At 27.3% G+C, this 19680-nt stretch overlaps 3 protein-coding genes across 7 annotated transcripts; 2 read left to right on the top strand and 1 right to left on the bottom strand.

The window, feature by feature from the left end:
• The first annotated feature begins 734 nt into the window (after positions 1 to 734).
• On the top strand, positions 735 to 4289 carry LOC146721896 (NADPH-dependent diflavin oxidoreductase 1-like). The gene is made up of 4 exons (XM_085485890.1): positions 735 to 753; positions 1662 to 1749; positions 2139 to 3635; positions 3793 to 4289. Exons 1-4 carry the CDS (start codon positions 735 to 737, stop codon positions 4016 to 4018), a joined length of 1830 nt encoding a protein of 609 aa, XP_085342016.1. The 3' UTR covers positions 4019 to 4289.
• Positions 4290 to 5170: 881 nt separating this feature from the next.
• On the top strand, positions 5171 to 16545 carry LOC114936293 (equilibrative nucleoside transporter 1-like). Of its 5 annotated transcripts, none has more exons than XM_029309454.2 (11): positions 5171 to 5502; positions 7001 to 7276; positions 9879 to 9999; positions 10136 to 10217; positions 10299 to 10438; positions 10813 to 10958; positions 11347 to 11432; positions 11518 to 11664; positions 11897 to 12202; positions 12390 to 12592; positions 12740 to 16545. In XM_029309454.2, the coding sequence occupies exons 2-11, from the start codon at positions 7180 to 7182 to the stop codon at positions 12864 to 12866; spliced, it is 1455 nt and encodes a 484-aa protein (XP_029165287.1). In that variant the 5' UTR covers positions 5171 to 5502; positions 7001 to 7179; the 3' UTR covers positions 12867 to 16545. The 5 variants fall into 5 exon arrangements, with proteins under 5 accessions (XP_029165287.1, XP_029165286.1, XP_085342082.1 ...); XM_029309453.2 differs by having other exon boundaries at positions 5171 to 5507; XM_085485956.1 differs by lacking the exon at positions 5171 to 5502 and adding an exon at positions 5548 to 5678.
• Positions 16546 to 16903: 358 nt separating this feature from the next.
• Kaz (E3 ubiquitin-protein transferase Katazuke) lies at positions 16904 to 19554 on the bottom strand. Its single transcript, XM_029309334.2, has 5 exons — positions 19183 to 19554; positions 18366 to 18777; positions 17857 to 18169; positions 17325 to 17634; positions 16904 to 17145 (listed from the first exon to the last, which is right to left on the bottom strand). The coding sequence occupies exons 1-5, from the start codon at positions 19219 to 19221 to the stop codon at positions 17044 to 17046; spliced, it is 1176 nt and encodes a 391-aa protein (XP_029165167.1). The 5' UTR covers positions 19222 to 19554; the 3' UTR covers positions 16904 to 17043.
• Positions 19555 to 19680: the final 126 nt, after the last annotated feature.

The raw sequence follows: 19680 nt of genomic DNA, 5'->3' as shown, positions 1-19680 counted from the left end.
TGGGGCGGGTTATTCGCTTCGACGAGGACTGCGACGATCGACGACGACGACGACGACGACGACGACGACGGCGACGGCGACGAGGTCGACGATGTCGTTCACGCTAGTCACGGAGGTAGGTTTTGACAGTCATCCGCAAACAGACGGACGCCAGTATTGCCAACCGCGCGCGCGACAGAGTGCCGTTACGTCACGCGCGAGCGCGCGCATGCGTGGGCGAACCGCCAATCAAGCGAGCTGTCAAAAGTGCTCGCGAGCGGCGCGGACCGAGACGGGGATCGACTTAACCTTACTTTCTCCTCTTCGCGGAATTGAATATTTCACTGGTAAATATCGCTCGATGTTCGTCCGAAAATGTAATTTTGTTGGTTAATATAATTTAATCTCGATCTTAAATTCCGAAAATCAATTACGCGGGATGTTTTTTCGGTATAATCTAACCTAACCTAACTTAATGAACACTGTTTAATCTTTTTTGTTGATTGCTAATTTTTGTACAGTTTTTTCGCGCTTTTCTTTTCTTCTCTTAAAAAATTAAAATCGCGAGAATGTATAATTGCGAACACCGACTATTTTAATGATTATTGATTGACTTGGCGAATCTAACCTCAATTGTTCCTCTTGTGTTTTTCTTTCCCCGATTTCCGTCGAGAGATACGAGGAAACTCGTCGATAAATCGCGCCAGGACGCAAGTAGGATTTTTACAACTCGGGTTTTGATTATTTACAGAAATATGCCACTGTTACCAACTGGTTTGTTGATCCCGTTACATCACGCGAGACTGACTTTGTCTCGAAACGTGTTCGTATAATTTTACTATCATTATTCCTATTTCGTCGGCAAAGATGAAATCACTGATAATAATTCAAGAGAGAGATTCCTCATTTTTTTCATTTTTTTTTCAACATCCTCGATGATTTTCAAAAATCGCGGAACAAAATATTATTCATCTTATTTATATGCACATTTTAAATTCGAAGCCAAATTACTTGTAAATTTATAAAATTACGTCCATAAATTAAAAATTTGCGGTTTTAGATTGTTTTTTTGTTTTCAGTTTGACAAATTCTAATTAAAATTAAAAACCCGAATTGCACTCAATGATTCCCTCTAGCTAGACTATTTTTTATTTATAAATATATCTCGGGCCAGCTGCCAAACTCTGTTGGGGACCTAAACCTAAACATTTATCCTTGACATTTCGTCAACAAGATCGCGATATTGTACTTTTTGGCGAGAAGCTATAAAAACCGAAACGTTTTCCCGCGTTAATATATATATATATATATATATATATATATATATATATATATATATATATATATATATATTTATATATATACATAGATTATTTTTCTAAAAATCTGATCCACGTTAGAATTTTCGCATGTAAACGAGTCCTACTTTTTAATGTGAGATGATTAATTGAGGAAGAATATGTTAACTTTCTCTTTCCAGCGCTCATATAATTATATATATTTATCTCGCAGAAAAATTCCGGGGACTCAAACGAACCTCGTGCTTCACATGTCGTCTGCTGCGGTAAACTCGTGACGTCATCGGCGATCAGCTGAGATGCGTTAGTCATGGAGCACGCGTCAACCACGTGTTTACCAGCAATGAACGTGAACTGTTCGTCGTCGTCGTTGGACGACGTAAGGGACGAGATTAACAATTCGGGTGCTGTACGGAAGCGAGACCGGAACTGCACAGGATGTCGCTGAGCAGATTTGGAAGAGCGCCCAAAGGTTTGTTATTGTTTCCCTTCCTGGCAAACGAACTCGAAATTCTTCTCTAGGAAAATTTTTGGCACATGAACCCCCATTATTCTTATAACTTTAAATGATCTTTAAATAGATATTTGAATGTCATGTCTTTTTATTCTTTCTATCTTCACTTACATATAAAACGTATTCGATTTTGAAGATAAATTATCTATTCTTATTTTATAAACTTTGAGATGTACGAAATATATATATATTATTTTATTCTAATTTAGAAAATAATTATGTTTACAATAAAAAAGTACACAATATTCTACATTTAAAAATTTTTAATTTAGTATAATTATACATTCCACATTTTGAAACTTTGAATACAGACATTTAAATACAAATATTTGTTTGAAATTTTAAAGAAAACAACTGCAAAGCACTGTCTCATCTTTGGACGAGTATGACATACAAAATCTCTCTTCCGAGGAACTAGTTGTGTTTGTTGTTGCAACTACTGGGCAAGGCGATCCACCAGCTAACATGAAAATATTCTGGAGACGTCTACTAGGCAAAAGTCTTCGATCAGATCTGCTGCAACATCTAAAATATGGTGTACTTGGTTTAGGTGATAGTTCTTATTCCAAATTCAACTTTGCTGCAAAGAAGTTAGACAAACGTCTTGCGCAATTAAGTGCCATAGAGTTATTACCTATAGGACTCGCTGATGATCAGCATAATTTAGGCATTGATGCTGTAGTTGATCCCTGGATTAAAAAATTGTGGGAAGAAATTGCAAATGTTTTTAAAATTTCTGTAGAAGACAAAATTGGAGAAAATTTAATTATTGCAAAGTATTGCATTTCAATACAAAAAACGAGTGATTTCTCAAATTTATTAATTTCAAATGATGGATGGATAATAACCCGTCCAAATGGATTAGAAAACATCTATGAAGATGAAACATATGCAAATGTAAATGTTAAAATAGGAACAATAATTGACAATGTAAGAACTACCTCAGAAAATCATTTTCAAGATGTTAGATTAATAAGTATTTCAATACCATATAGTATTGATTATGATCCTGGAGATGTTATTTATATTAGATCAATGAATTCTATGGAACAAGTGAACCGTTTTTTTAATATACTTCACGAAAACAATGTAGAATTGTATTCAGATATGATGGTTGTTGTAACAAAGAAGAAAATAAAAGTTCCATTTGTTTTGCAAAAATGTTTAACTTTAGGAACAATTGTTGAACAATATTGGGATTTGAATTTCAAGCCACGAAGGTCTACAATGCATTATTTGTCTCTTATCAGTGAAAATGAGTTAGAAAAAGAAAAATTATGTGAATTTGCTAGTCCAGATGGCCAAGAAGAATTTTATGATTACGTCAGCAGACCAAGAAGAAATATTTTGGAGGTTCTAGCTGACTTTCCTCATACCACTAGTAAACTAAACATTGAAGTGTTATTTGAAATTATGTCACCCATAAGACCACGTCCTTATAGTATCGCCTCCAGCTCATACGCTACTCCTACTATGATTCAAATTTTAGTAGCAATAGTTGAATTCAAAACTAGATTGCTAGAGCCAAGATTTGGTTTATGTTCGAAATGGTTGGCAAGTTTAAAAAAAGATGACAAAGTAATATTTTGGTTTCAAAAGGGAACTTTTAGATTTGAAGATAATAAGCCGATGATTTTGATTGGTCCTGGAACTGGAGTGGCTCCATTTAGATCCTTTCTTTTGGAGAAAGAAGAAGAAAATAAAGATTTGAAGGAATGTGTTTTGTTTTTTGGCTGCAGAAATAAGGATAAGGATTATCACTGTAGACGGGATTTTGAACGCTTATCAAGAAGAAGTAATTTGAAAGTGTTCTGTGCATTTTCCAGGGATCAATGTTATAAAGTGTAAGTCATCCACAATTGATTATAAAAATTTAATCGTGATGATAATAATAAAAGTACAAACTATAAAATTATATTTATTTATAAAATCTTAGTATTTTTAATTTTCTTGATTGTTAATTGTATACATATATTGTAAACGTATATTTTATTTTTTCAGATATGTGCAACATATTATTCGCGATCAAAAAGAGCTATGCTGGCAGTTTTTACAAAATGGGGGCAGCATTTATTTGGCAGGAAATTCTAAAAATATGCCGACCGACGTGCGCAATGAATTCATTACTTTGGCACAGGAATTGGGTGAAATGAACATAGAACAGGCGCAAGCGTTCATCAAGGATTTAGAAAATAAAAATCGATATCAAATTGAGACTTGGGGTTGATCAAAAAAATCATTAAAAAAAAATCACATTGTTTCTTCAAGAAAAATATTTAACATTATATTAGATTTCCTTTTTGTACAAAGAAAAAAATGTATATATATTTTTTTTCACATTTATATATACATATGTAATATAAATATATATTATCTATGCATTATTTATTCATTCAGACACACTTGATTGATACATATATAAGTATTTATTTTAAATATTTATGTGCATGTCTGATTATATAAATTTTGAAAAGTGCTTGGATAAATATGTACAGATATATATATTTATATGTGTTCTATATATATATATATATATATGCATATAAATAATAAAAGAGAATTTGTTATATTTATGTATTTGTGTATCTTATATATTTCTTACATTCAAGAAACTGAAATTAATCATCAATATTATACATTATATTAATATTATTACATAGTAGTATTATATATGTAAATATTATGGAAGTTTTAGCTGATTAATTTACATACATATATTCTATATTATAAAATATACAGGGTGATTCAGGAGGAAAGGTAAAGATTTTAGTGGGTGATAGTATAGGCAAATACGAACAAAAAATGTCCTATTAACATGTGTCTTATTTTTATTGGTTACAATAAACCACTCACAGCAGAAAAAAAATCAAAGGCACAAACAAAAGTAGACGCAAATGACTAAGTTCAAAGTTGATTTTCAAAAATGCCACCTCCGACTTCAATACACTTTCTAATTCTTTTGACTGTACTACGTGTAGCTCTTCTGAGGTCATCTTGACGTTCTTTTATGAGAGCAGCAGTATTCATAATAATACCCATGTTAATAGGACATTTTTTGTTCGCATTTGCCTATACTATCACCCACTAAAATCTTTACCTTTCCTCCTGAATCACCCTGTATTTTTAATATATAATAATTATAATATATAATATGAATATTATATAATATTAATATTATGTATAATATTAATATTATACCTATTTAATATATATAATAAATAATATAATTATTGCTTATTACATATATAATATATATTATGTATTACATATTTCAATACGCGTCGTAATTTTTATGCCTTTTCGAATCTCGTAAACACTCGGCAATCTTCGGCGCTCTTCGCGACGAGAGGCAGCGAGCAGCGCCGAGATGCGTATCTTGATGAACTCTTAACCCCGCGACCTAACCTAGGAAAATAGTGGGCGATACGGAAACATGTACGCTCGCGTGTCCCGCAGTGTTCCCGGTATCTCGAACGATCTTGGCTACGTTTAGTCGTTAACTGCGCTTGCCTTTTTTCTCTCCGTGCGCACGACGCTACGAAACAAGCAAATAAAAACACTCTGCTCGCAAACGACCGATGGACATTGGCACGTGATTTTTTTTTCGTCACACCACGCTCTCCTCTGATGGTCCATTAGCGTCGATAAGCTCAACAATAAGCTTAGCAAAGCTCACCGGTAGTCGAGTTCGAGACGAGCATCCGCAGGAAGGTTCGGTATGAGATTTAGCTTTTCTTCTGCATGACTACACTTTTATCTCACTTATAACCTTAAACCTGTCTATCTTATCTCGAGAGAAGATCCATTCAGAATCTATACAATTGTAATATTTAGGACACGTCTTTATACGTAGAAGAGAGAATATTTAATATTATATACTTGAGAAAGTATGTATTTTAATATTCTGTTAGATTACTCTTAATCTACATAAGGAATACCGGATATGTACAATTTCGCAATTGAATCTAATATCTAAATAATTGCCTGGATGAAAAAAGAGATTTTATTTCTAATTGTTTTAGTTAAAGAGGGTTTATATTTGAATATTATTGTATTAATTTCTTTACTAATCTTACAATTATGATGTATTTGATTCCATAATCATTACATTAGATTATGTAATATTTAAGAATCGGAAGGATATTTTATGCACTTTTTGACACTACATTTATATTTTTATATATCTTGCATTATTCTGATTATACACTGTTATCACTTGATAATTGCTTAAAATATTTGAATATTTTTAATATGGATATACATTATTTATTTTAACATTCTCAGATTAATAATCCTTATGATAATATTAAATTTCATGAAACTTTCAAAATATCATGCATTCTATGAAATTGTCAAAATTGTGTTGAAATATTTCAGAATATAAATATGTAGAATAATTTATGTAATAAAATATTGCTTTTAAAAACAAGATACAAAGTAAAGTTGTTAAATAATATATATACTATAAATAATATTCTTATATTATTTGTGTCACTCTTCAAGTAATCTTCGTAGCACTATCATTTACTCAATTCTGCTTTTACCAGAAATAGACTCAATGAATTAAGCTTGTGTAGTATATAGCTAATGTATGTAGAAAATGTATGGTTGGTCAACGATCTCCTAATGAATCATTGGAAATAGTGTTTATATTTCTTCCAACGAGCACGTGATCCTATCTTGTTCTAAGAATAATCAACTGAGGTTTGATCTTTGATTCGAGGAATCTATTTGTAAGCAAAAAGAAATTAATGCTATTATAAAGAGCAATCTGTTGTAAACAAATACACATGCTTTAAATACTTTATATCATCGCATTTAAAAAAAAAACAGCTTACATTAATGTAATAATATGTTAAAGAACAATCTGATAAAAAATACATATGCTGTAAATACATTATAATATATCATTGTATTTAAACAACTCATTAATTTATATTACAAAATTTATTTATATATAATTTAAGAATATCTTATTTATTTTAATAATTTCTTTAATAATATTATTCAGGTTTTATGAAGAGATCACATTAAGTCATTTTTTTTTTAAATGAAAATATATATTTTATTTTTATGGTTTCGCATCAACAATATTTTTGCAATAACATTGTCTATAAATTATAAATTAAACGAAATTAATATTAGTATATAAAACGAAAATTTTATGTGAGGTAGTGATATTTGATTAATAAATATTTACATGTTTCAGACGAAGATTAAATTACGGGAAAGAGTGCAGAAAGTATAACTAAATCTACGTTCTTTCTGGGGACCGATCGTCGAAAGATGTAAAGTCGTCGCTGAGGTCATCATTGAAGTTCGTTTGTCAACGTTTGAAGAATCTCTATTGTGTAACGAAAAAGAAGAAGTAAAGCAAAAATAGGAAAAATGGCAGGCACTTACACGAAGAAGGAATTTGGCGCGGGACCTGAGGAGCAGACTCTGTTGAAGGATTCCAACGGGACCCGCATCGTGGCTTCGAAAGGTATATAGTGGGACGCGCTGGTTACATGGGAATGCAGTAGCTTTCTTGGAATATCGTTGTTTTGTCATTTTATTTTATCCTGATGTATACCTGCCCAAACCAGTCTGTAGAGGAGGCTTTCAGGCTGCAGATGCAGCATTCTTGCCAGTGAAGTGTTTGTGGACTTAACATTGCTAGTTTCTTGGATTTTATTTATTGAAAGCTTATACTTTTTCTTTTATGTAATATATATATATATATATATAATATTCTATTATATATTTATATATATAGTATAATAATAAATTTTATTTATTATTTAATATTTAACAAGAATATATAATAACAAAGAAACTACACTGGTTTGTTTATATATATAATTAGCAAATTACATTTTTTATGCATGATATATAATTTTACATATCTTACTATTTATAAATCTTATAATTCTGTGAAGTTTAAGTAGTTTTAAAAATTTATTTTTCCTTATAAACGAAATTCGTAAAGAGTAATAAATTTAAAATAATTCAATATTTCTATAGTAGAAACATTTTCTATTTTGCATGGTCTATTATTATATTAATTTAATCTTTTTTCATTAAGAACTTTCTGATATCAGTTTTAAAAATTTTTATTTTTTGAACTTGAAAAGTATATATATAATTAATCTTATCAATCATTTTAAATCAGAAACTTCTAAGCTTTTCTTCACGAATCTCAAAAGTCTTTCTCATGTTTCTCATTTATATACTTATTTTACTTTATTATTTAGTCAGTCATGAGAGAAGAGATAAGATATATATTTTGAAAATAACAACTTTCTTTTTTTTGTGTTATCTTAATTTGTAATATAAATCATAAACATATTCGGAATTCTTGAAAAACAAAATATCATGCCAAAATATTAAAAGTTTAGATTCGTCAAAAATCTATTGAAAATTAATTTATTAAAAAATAATGTATTAATTTATATAGAGAGAGAGATATATACAATTTTATTTAGTTATCTTGTAATATATATTCTCTATTTATATTTAATTTTTCTATTTAAATTTCTCTGTTTTTTATTTTTATATAAAATTTACTTATATTTTTTTATTATATTTTCTTATTTTATATACATCTTATATTTCAACTTCTAAGCTTCTTTTATATTAAAGTTAACGCAATATTTAACATTATTAATAGTTTATTAAAAAATTGTATAGAATTGATATTAAACATTATAATTTCTATTTTAAAAAATATGTGGAAGCAATTTTCGGGATAAGTTTTTAACATTATTTAATCTGCATATAAAATATATGCAGATAAATGCATATAAAAACATATTTAAAAGTGTTAAATATATATAATGATAATGTGATAACTAAATTTTAGTGTAACTTATGTACAAACGAAACATTCTCTCATGTTTTATTTTGCTGATATATCATGCTGATTTAGCTGAATAAAAAGCGCGAGCCTTTCATGCAGTCACTGACAGAATGAGAAGTATGAGACGCCCTCGCGAAATAGTATCTCACAGACGATGAATAAAAAGTAATCAGTAGTAATAATTCACTGAGCAGTGATATAAGCTTCTTCATATTATCTATCTGATCATTATTCTTGTGCTTTTATTTTTTTACTTTTACATTAAAAACTAAAATTAAAATGTTTATTAATGTTTATTGCTTTGTGTAAATAATTCAGTGCAAGACAAATGGCTGGAAAAGGTATTTTTTCTTAATTGTTAATTTTATCTTAATAATTTGTTTTACCAATTTTTTTCAAGATTTTTAATAACTTATACTTTTTAACAACTTATATTACTATGTTAATTATGTTAATTTAATATAAGTCTCTTTATTGTTATTTATTATTATAATTTATTATATCAATTTTACTATACAATATATATTTATATATATTATACAATATAGATATTAGAATAATTTTATTTACAAAAGATTATAAATGATAATTCAGAGTATAAAATAAGTTTTTATTTCACAGGTTGTATTTGCACATCTTATAATACTTTTCCTCTATTTATCGGTAATTGATAATCAATTAATGTATCACAAATGCATGTGAATTTTTTATTACATTTTTTTTGTAAATTATTAATATCTCATGTATTATGTTCTCAGACTACATCAATTGATTTTAATGGATCAATTTATTGCGACATTCTATTATAACAGCTGCACACAATTATAATATGTATTTGGTTGTAATCAGTTATCTATGTGTCTAAATTAACTTTCTATGTATATCAGCTATATGCCAAAATTTTTTACACAATACTACCAATTCAAATATTTAGTGATTATTCAAAGGATTGTTCGTGCTCTGTTAAAATGATTATTTTTAATTATAATTGTAAAAATCAAGACTTAATAAATCTTAGATTTATTCATGATTATATAGGATTATATCTTATATATAATATATCTTATATATAATAATTTTAGATAAATTATTTAAAAGTATTTATATTAGAGCATATATATATATATATATATATATATATATAATTATAATTAATTTTTAATTTAGAAATTTAAAGCAAAAGAATATTAATTTAATTTTGAAAATAATTTTTATTATTATTTAATTTAATCAAACTCATTTAAAGGTTCAGAACCTGTGCGACTGTCACCAGGATGGGAAGGCACAGGTAGACCTGACGACGAACTTAATTTTAAAGGTGTCACAATGGATCAAGCAGATCTCGAATTGAATCCTCCTAGAGATAGGTATAACAATATTATTCGTTTGTTGTATTATTTAATAAGAATTATCTGTATATTAATGTAAACTTTATATATTTATTAATTCTATATATCTATTTCTTGTATAAAAAATTCGTTAATTTAAACACAACTGTTTTAGATTAAATTTAGTATTTTGTATACTCGTACTTCATGGAATCGGTGCCTTGATGCCATGGAATATGTTTATAACAGCTAAAGACGTAAGTAAATCAAGTATAATAATTCATAATAATACAGTTGATTATAATGCAATCTCCATAAAACATTGGTATATTTTGCAGTATTTTGTGAGTTATAAATTGTCAAAGGAGTATACTGATGTAGATACAAACTATGCTACAAATTTTCTCGCGTATCTAGGATTCGCGGCGCAAATTCCGAATCTACTATTTAATTGGCTGAATGTGTTTCTACAATTGGGGTATGTATACAAAATAAAATGTATTTTGTAATAAGAGATTTTTATAATCTTTTTTAAATAATGGTTTACTTTACTTTATTATTAATAATGTGTATTAATAATGATTGAATTATAAATTATAAATTTTTTAATTGATTTTATCTTACTGAGTATATTATTAATTAAATAAAATTATTGTGATATAATTTTTTTATTTAATTAAAAATTAATTTAATTATATTTAATTATATTTTATATTAGTATGTTATTAATCAAATTATTGAAAGATATACTAAAATAATAAAATAGTAAAGGAATTTCACTAATAGTAGTAAAATTGTAATTTGTTAAATAATAATATAGTTTATTGAGGACATGCGTTTTTGACTTTTCAGAGGCAACTTAACAACGCGCATAGTATGGAGCATTTTTATACTGGTTGTAGTATTTGTATTTACTGTCGTTTTAGCGATGATTGACAGTTCTGGTTGGCCCGGAGTGTTCTTCTGGACTACTATGGTATCCGTTGTTATATTAAATAGTAAGTAACATATACATTTTTATTTATGACATTTAAAGATAAATTTTACGAAAAATTTTCCTTTAAAATTTGTTTACTTTTATATAAAGCTTTCTAATATCAATTTATCAATATTGAAAACTATTATACATATATCAAATTAAATTATTATATTACATTAAGTCATACTCTTTTATAATTATTAATTTAATAATAAAAATTATATATTATATAATTATATAATAAATAGTATATAATATATAAATAGTAATATATAATAAATTATATATATTATATATAATAATAATATATCATTATATTTTTATAAATTAATTTATACTTATAATTATTAATTCTTGACATTATTATTAATTGGTATTCTGTTTATAATGGAAACTTTATATTTTAGCTGCCAATGGCATTTACCAAAATTCGGTGTTTGGAATGGCAGCAAAGCTGCCTATCAAGTACACAGGCGCTGTTATTTTAGGCTCGGTAAATATCGATATCAAATATCAATATTACATTTGACAAAGAATCATTGCATAATGTATAAACCTCTGTCATCTATTATTTTCAGAATATTAGTGGAACTTTTACAGCCATAATAAACTTCCTTGCACAAATAATGGCGCCGAATGCACGTACTGCCGCTATATATTACTTCATCACGGCTTTGTTTATCCTACTGGCTTGCTTTGACACATATTTCGCACTTCCAATTAATGTAAGATCGTATCTCTTATTTGAATATTATTTACCAATATTTATTTCCATATGTGCTTAACTGAAAAATAAATTGATCAGTTTTTTGATAAATTAATGAATTAAGAATAAATTATTAATCTGTTCATTAATTTCATTAATTTTGTATGTTTTATCAAGGAATAAAAATAGAATTTTTTAGTTAAGCATATCAAAATGAACATGCTAAATAATGTTAATAAATTAAATTACAGAGGTTTTATCGATATCATGAACTGCTTCACCAGAAAGAGACAAATAAAAGACAATTAGAGAACAGTTCCAGAGGAAGTAACAGCCCACCATATTGGATGATATTTAAAGCGTGTTTCCCACAATGTTTTAACACATTTTTAGTCTTCTTCGTAACTTTAGCACTTTTCCCATCTGTTCAATCTGATATACAACCTTCAGATAAGAATTTCCCAGTTCCACCTGAATATTATAGCAGTGTTATGTGCTTTTTAACATTTAATATCACTGCTATGCTCGGAAGCTCAATTGCATCATTAGTTCAATGGGTATGTAGAATCTAGAATTATTATCTAAATTACATTTAATTTACATTTTAAATTATATTTTTTCAAATATTTTTATGACAAATATATATATTTTGTTACGGATTTTATTATTTTGTATAATTATCGTACGTAAATATATAAAATCTTTTATATATACTATACATTTTAATTAATTATTTTTTTATAGCCCAGCCATAAATATCTGCTGATTCCAGTATGGCTGCGATTTGTTTACATACCGTTGTTTTTATTCTGCAATTATCGACCGGCTCTCACAGAAAGATTACTACCTGTATATATTGATAATGATTGGATTTTCTGGGCCATTGCCGTTACTATGGGACTCAGTAGCGGCTATTTGTCATCATTATCGATGATGTACTGTCCTAAGTAAGTACAATTATATATATAATAAAAAAAATTAAGAGAAAACTACGAGAATTTCTGTAAATACTTATATTATTGAAAAGAATAATACACAATGACAAAAAACAAAAGAATATAACAGTGATATTTAATATGTACTTTTGTATTTAGAATGGTGGATTCGCAATACGCGTCAACGGCTGGTATGTTTGGGGCAGCATCTTTAATCACGGGGATATTTACAGGAATCATGTTTTCCATGGCAATGCCGAGTTTGGTGGCCAACGTGACATTTTGATTGTTTTAAAGATGAAATTTAGCATCGCGATATGCTCGTATTTACTCAGGAGTTAGAAAAAGGATTGACAATTGAGATGTTGGAATGTTTCTCTTATTCAAATTAAGATGAACAATTTCTATTCCTTAAGAAAAAAAGTTTTAGGAACAGAAATACTGAGGCTACTGCTATTCAACACGAAATAAGAGAAACATTTTGAAATGTTTACTTATATACATATATATATATATATATATATACACACGTTGAATACATATACATATATAATCGTACAATTCTTTAAGCAATAGATTATGAATGAAAACAAGCTTTTAATTAAGTAAGAATTTTTAAAAGTAACATTGCGTGTTTTATATAAGCGTGTGATTTGGATTGATTGATTTTTAATGTCCCTTTGATAGAAAAAATAGTTATGGAAATTAAATAAGACCATCTGAAGTGCATTAACGATCAAAATCGTTTCACAACAGATCTGTGTAGAAAACACCGGGTCTATCAGGTTTTATCAGGATTTAGAAAAGCTAATATATTACTACTGCCCTTATTAATAAAGACCGGACCAATAAGCCTTATTAATAAAAAAAAAAGAGCTGTACGGTACTCCCATTTTTCGCATTCTACGAATAGTAAACTGCTAAATTATTACATACTTATTAAAGAGATTATACATTTAAATCTGTATAATTCGTCGCGCGTTTAGCACTAAACGTAACTTTCATTTTATTAAGATTACATTTAACATATAGTATTATCAAACACTCCCACATCTCTGGCGCTAAACGCGTAACGAAAATATTTATCTTAATAGATAAACATTACATTTTTAGATAGAGTTTATGCTAAAGTTGCCATGCTGAATTTTCCTGCAGAAAAATTTTATTTCTTGTAAATTAAACTTGCTATTGGTATGTAACATAGAGAATAATTTTAAAGATATGACAGATTTAGAAAAACAGTTCTAGTAGTACTCCTGTGACTAAAAAATTATAATTTTATTTATAATTACATTGAAAAATTTAATTTTGAATTTTATTTTAATTACTTGGTTGACTTTAATTTAAAAGTCAAACTTGAAAGTAATGATAAAAGAGACCATAGTAATATTTTTATATAATTGATAAAGTCTTGTAGCAGGATCTAATGTAATAGTCTCGTAACAAACTTCCATATTTTTAATATTACAAATTTATTCCGTAATTACACGAGGTTGTGTTTATCATTTGTTTATCACTTGTTAATACTATTTAGTACTTTATTTAATATTTTTATAAAATAACAAATATTGACACATAATGTATTTACATAAAAATTGCAACGTTTCAAATGTTATTAAAATTATAATTAATATTTTAAAGCAAAAATTTTTGTTCTACTTCATGATGCCTTCATAAATTTTCTGTTTTAAAATACTTGATATAAAAATTGTATTACAAAAGATATGCAGGAGAGTCAAGACTGTTGGCCATCCAATTAATACTAGTCCTTTCAGAATTTTGATGACGAGCTTTCCACCTTATCTATATGAGATTAATGCAAATATAATTAAAAAAATTAAAAATATCTACACATTTGCTTGGGCTATGATTATGTCTTACAATAATCTCCTTTTGCCATATGTATGTATGTACATGTGTTCTAATTATAATATTTATGTTCTAAGTATATAAAATCTTATAATCACGTTCTAATTACATATTAAAATCATATAGTCATGTAAAAAGTAATAATGTTTTACACATTTTGAATGAATGTGATTAAATTGTACAATGCACAATATTCTTTTACAAAACAATATTTGAATAATTGTACAATTTTTTTAAAATTAGAACACATTATTTCAGATAAAATCTAATTTTAAACTTGAACTTTTGTAGCTTAAACTTATAGAAAAGCTTATTGATGTTTTTCTAAGCTTATATTAAAAAATTATATTTTTAGTATTATAGTTACATTAACTATTAGTAAGATATAACGGAGCTGCTTGAATAGTTTAACTTTTTTTAAATTGTCATTAAATATAATGTACATATATTTATATATAAAGATTCAAATGTAACATAAGTACCTCAGAATCGATGCGCACAAGCGATAGATTTGAATTGAATACTCTCTTGTTATTTATAAATAGCTCCATTGTATCTTAGCAAATAGAATCTTTCATTTATCTTTGTCGACTAATTTAAGGGTTTTTACTAATTTTATAATGTAGAATTTGCATTATATTGAAAGTTAGTACAGAGTATGTCGTGAGAGATGGCACAAACGTCTTTTTATATTTTGTATTTTTCTATAAGATTTTTATCTCGAGTATAAAAACAGAGTGTTTTGAAAATGTTTGACTAAATTTTATCGAACTGTATTCAATAATTCCGTTCAATTAATCGTATTATAATTTTTAAAAAATTTTTTATTGCTTAGTTTTACTCGCCGATTTTATTTTACTAATTGTACAGTAATCATATCATAGTAATTGTATCGGTAGTATAATTTATTCAAATATTTTTATAATACTCTGTACATTGTGGGATATATTCAGCAAGAGGGCGTGTTTATATATGCATTTTTAATTCTAAAATGTAAAATGTGTAACCTCTATAACTATTATATAATAACTTTCCTTCTCAATTTATACTACTAATCGATAAACGTAAAAAGTTGTACTACAAATGCATTTTAAAAACCTCCTTATTTGCGAAACAGTGATTCTACAAGAAACTTTTACAAATTAGATTAAATCTAAATTTAATACTAAATTTAATTTAAGTTTTATTAAATATAAATTTAATAGATTATTATGAAATAATAAGCAAGTTATTTTACATACATCGAATCACTGTGTTGCAAATAAAAATCTGCTCTTTTGTTATTAAGTAATTATTTAAGGATTTCTTACACTTTGATTGTTATCAGGTTGATAAAAATGATTCTAAAAAAATTTTGAATTTGTACAAGGACAATCCTCCGTATAAAGCAACAGACAATAAATAATCAAGGGAATTCGATAAAAGTAATCCAATAAAATCGGAAGATTCATTGAATTTAAAGGGGAAAAAAAGAAAAATTGATAGAAAAGTAGATAGAATATTTTTATATGGATTCTCAGTCATACATAAATAAATTTTATTCAGCGAATTGTTTCGTGCGCATTATACCGTTTAGATTATAAGCAATCTCCATTTAAAAAAATTATACATTAATATTATACGTATTATACATATATAAGATTTAAATACGTATTTATTTCCACATAAAAATGACATATCTTTAAACAAATTCGTTTTACGGAGATTTATCATTTTTGTGTGTCGAAATATAATAACATATTGATTATATATATACAAATCTACAAGATGTCTAAAAAATCGCAGATTTCACCATTATAGATAATTGATCGAATAAAACAGTTTAACAATGTTTTCAATTATTATTTATGTTTGATTATTTTAAAATATTTTTATATACGAAAAATCAATAAAGGTTTTGAATGTATTTGATTTCTGTTATCTGCGATTTTTGAAAAATTTAAATTCTGTAAATCATCCTCATCCTATATATGTAAAAATTGAAAATCTTGTAAGATAAGAAATGGTTGCGTTTTATGAATAAGTAGATTTATGGAAACAGTTTGAACTATTCAATTTATTGTAGAAAGAACGTTAAATAAATGAATAAGGACTAATTATTCCCATTGAAAAATACTTAGCTAAATAATATATATAATAATAAATTGTAGCAATAATACATAAAATAATAAAAATTTATTAAACTTAACATCAATATAAAGCACAAAAAATTTTTATTATAATTAACTAAAAATTCTCTGTAAGATATTTAATCTTCTAATTATTACATTTAAAAAAAGTCCATAAATGGTTTATTATATAATTATGAGTAAATATACTTTTCATTATAATTATACATATATACTTTTAATAAAAAATATGTAACTTTTAAATATTAAGAATTAATATTTCTTCATAATTACTTGTGTACTTATACAAAGTATGATAAACATAAATAAATAAATTGATCAAAGATTTTTCTTAAAAATAAATGTTATTTTATTCCATCAATGCTGTATACAATCACTATTAAATAACAGAAAGATTAGAGCTAGAAGACCATTAGAACGTTAAGCATATAGTACAACGTATATATATACTGTGTCAATATATGTTTACATAACATAAACTTTCTCGATCTTTTTATATGGAAATACTTCTTTAGTCTTTGGACAAATTACTGTGCCGTTGTTTTCCTGAGCCATCTTCTCTAATGCCTGTAACAATAATTGCAAATATGTGTATATTTTTTATTTAATATACAGTATTTAATATACCAATAATTAATACTTATTAATTTGAAATTATTTTAATATTTTTATATTCGCATAGATTAATATCTTTTTACAACAATAATTTCTAATTGTTTGATTAATGTTTCAAAGTTTTCACATACTTGTTCACCATATACATATCCATTAGGCATCATCATTGGTTGATTATATTCATTTAGAGGTTTCCCACTTATACTACAAACAAGTCGCGATTGTGAGCAATGAGCGAAAGGCAACGGTGCGGCCAATTCATTTAACGCTTCGTTGCAAACTGGACAACTAGGATTTCGGCCTTCCTTATTTGCGCTGTAACATTGAGGAGTTTTGAGAGCCGATAAACCGGCTTGCAGAGCCACTGTAAATACACTCTGGCTCGCCAATTGAAATAATCTGTAATTCTCTTGACGAAATGTTTCAATCAGCTTGTCCCATCTGCAAATAATTTTTTATGAATTGTGTTATGATCATTAAAATTATTATTAGTATGCTATATTATTAAATTGTTGAATTTATACAATATGATTCATATAAATGAAACAAATTTTTATAATTATCTGTTATTATAAGTTTTTTTTTAAAGAAATATTTATAAATTAATTATAATTGTGATATATGTCTTAATTATTAATTGTGATATATATCAATTGCACAAACCTTTTTTCATCTAATAAATCTTTATAGGGGCTTAAATATGCATGGGCTGGAAATGCTAACTGGCCCATACAACATTGAATCTCTTGTAGCTGGTACTCATCGTAATTGGAAAAGTACTTCCGGGCGTGTTTCACCGCGTCCAGGCGTCTATCAGTTCGCACTAATTCGATAAATTCCTGTACACGCAAATTGAATTCCATTGTGCTGCCCAATTTTCTTAATTTTGAACGATTGTCATGACACCATCCAATACATCTCGCAGTTTCGTGATTGGCCAGAGATTTCTCTACTTCTCTTGATACCATAAATACATCTATAAGCATTAAAAGTATTAACAATATTGTAATAATTATATTGAGAGTTTATATACAAAATTATAAAAACTGATGATTATAAAAAAAGACTTCAAACTATTATTTTGTATCATACAACTTGAACGAGATACAATCATCTTTAAAAGATGTTGAAATAAAAAAATATATATTAATTATTTTTTTATATAAAAGTACCAATATTTGTTAAATCTCTGAGCTCGTTACTGTCTGCCAATTTAGTCGCCGTTTTGTAATATCCTTTGCGAAGAAAATATTCTACTAGCATTCTATCTAATCTCTGTCGTCTCCACTGATTCACAGCACTTGGAGAAGTATTAGCATGTTCCTTTAAGTGGTCCAATCTTCTTTTGCAGACCATGCCTGCTTGTAACTCTTCTGCTATAGATTCTTGAGCTTTACGCTTTAAAACTTGAAGCCTGGCAACCACACCACCAAGTAACTTGCTGATTTCTCCAGTGGCAACGTAAGATCCATCAGTTTTGAGACTTTTTTCAAGTTCATTAGATACCGCTTGAACATGTGACACTTCTCTGTCGAGAGTCTTCTGGGCAGAGCGAAACTTCTTGTTAAGAAGCTCGTATGGAACCTATATTTTAAAAATATATTATCAAATACGTACACAAATTTTGATATACATTCTGTTTATTAAAAAAAAAGTAATTAGCAATACAATTATAATAAATAATATTGTATGTTATTTTATATTACAGTTTGGAATGTAAATTAATATTTCTTGTATTATTATTAATTATATAAATATTAATATTTTTTTTATAGAATACCTATTTTTATAAGTTTATATTTTTAATAAAGTGTTATATATATATATATATTTGAAAAAATTATTTACAAATCTACCAATAGGATGTACAATTATTACGAAATAAAGGTAAAATTAAAAAATTTGCAGATGACAATGACATTTCGTTATACTGTAATCTGTAATGAGTAAAAATTGTTGAGAAAATGAGAAAAATATAGATTATATTACCTTCAACGTAGGATGCTCAAGGCTCTTGACATCTGACATGTTGGGGGTTAATAGTCCAAGATGATTAGCGAAATAAGCGAGAGACAAACAGAAATACAATGAAGAAAGAAGACGATGGAGTTGGCAATCCGATTGTGCGTCAATTATTCCGCGATATAATATCGATGTTCATGTCGATGTAAAGAATCGGCAGAAGGACTCGAAATAACACAGGGACCGATTTCAAGGATTCACATCGATTCACTTTTAATTATAGCGCATTTTTCGATCACATATGTGTGCCTTTGTTTACGCGTAATTTCGGAATAGCTCAGTTAGAGAGAAGAACAGAGACTGACACTGACAAATCTGACAATATGAGAGAGGCCATGCCGGCGCGTTTCGAGGGACGTTTTCCGTGCAGTAGCGCCATCTACTTTTAAAATTCGAAACAACATTAATTGCTGATAAAGTCGTTTTTGTGCTACGAATAAAATTGTAGATCAGTAAAATATATGG

This window comes from Nylanderia fulva, unplaced genomic scaffold, assembly GCF_048542155.1.
Source record: "Nylanderia fulva isolate GAGA-0341 unplaced genomic scaffold, ASM4854215v1 Scaffold4, whole genome shotgun sequence".
NCBI lineage: Eukaryota > Metazoa > Arthropoda > Insecta > Hymenoptera > Formicidae > Nylanderia > Nylanderia fulva.
Note: the sequence above shows the minus strand (reverse complement) of the source record. Positions and strands in the feature narration are given on the sequence as shown.

Coding starts and splice junctions, on each gene's coding strand:
- LOC146721896 (XM_085485890.1), top strand. Junction 1,750..2,138: donor ATTTGGAAGAGCGCCCAAAG/GTTTGTTATTGT, acceptor GAAATTTTAAAG/AAAACAACTGCAAAGCACTG. Junction 3,636..3,792: donor AGGGATCAATGTTATAAAGT/GTAAGTCATCCA, acceptor TTATTTTTTCAG/ATATGTGCAACATATTATTC.
- LOC114936293 (XM_029309454.2), top strand. CDS start 7,180: ATGGCAGGCACTTACACGAAGAAGGAATTTGGCGCGGGACCTGAGGAG. Junction 7,277..9,878: donor CCGCATCGTGGCTTCGAAAG/GTATATAGTGGG, acceptor ACTCATTTAAAG/GTTCAGAACCTGTGCGACTG. Junction 10,000..10,135: donor TTGAATCCTCCTAGAGATAG/GTATAACAATAT, acceptor CAACTGTTTTAG/ATTAAATTTAGTATTTTGTA.
- Kaz (XM_029309334.2), bottom strand. CDS start 19,221: ATGTCAGATGTCAAGAGCCTTGAGCATCCTACGTTGAAG. Junction 17,635..17,856: donor GATTTATTAGATGAAAAAAG/GTTTGTGCAATT, acceptor AATTATTTGCAG/ATGGGACAAGCTGATTGAAA. Junction 17,146..17,324: donor GATATGTATATGGTGAACAA/GTATGTGAAAAC, acceptor TTATTGTTACAG/GCATTAGAGAAGATGGCTCA.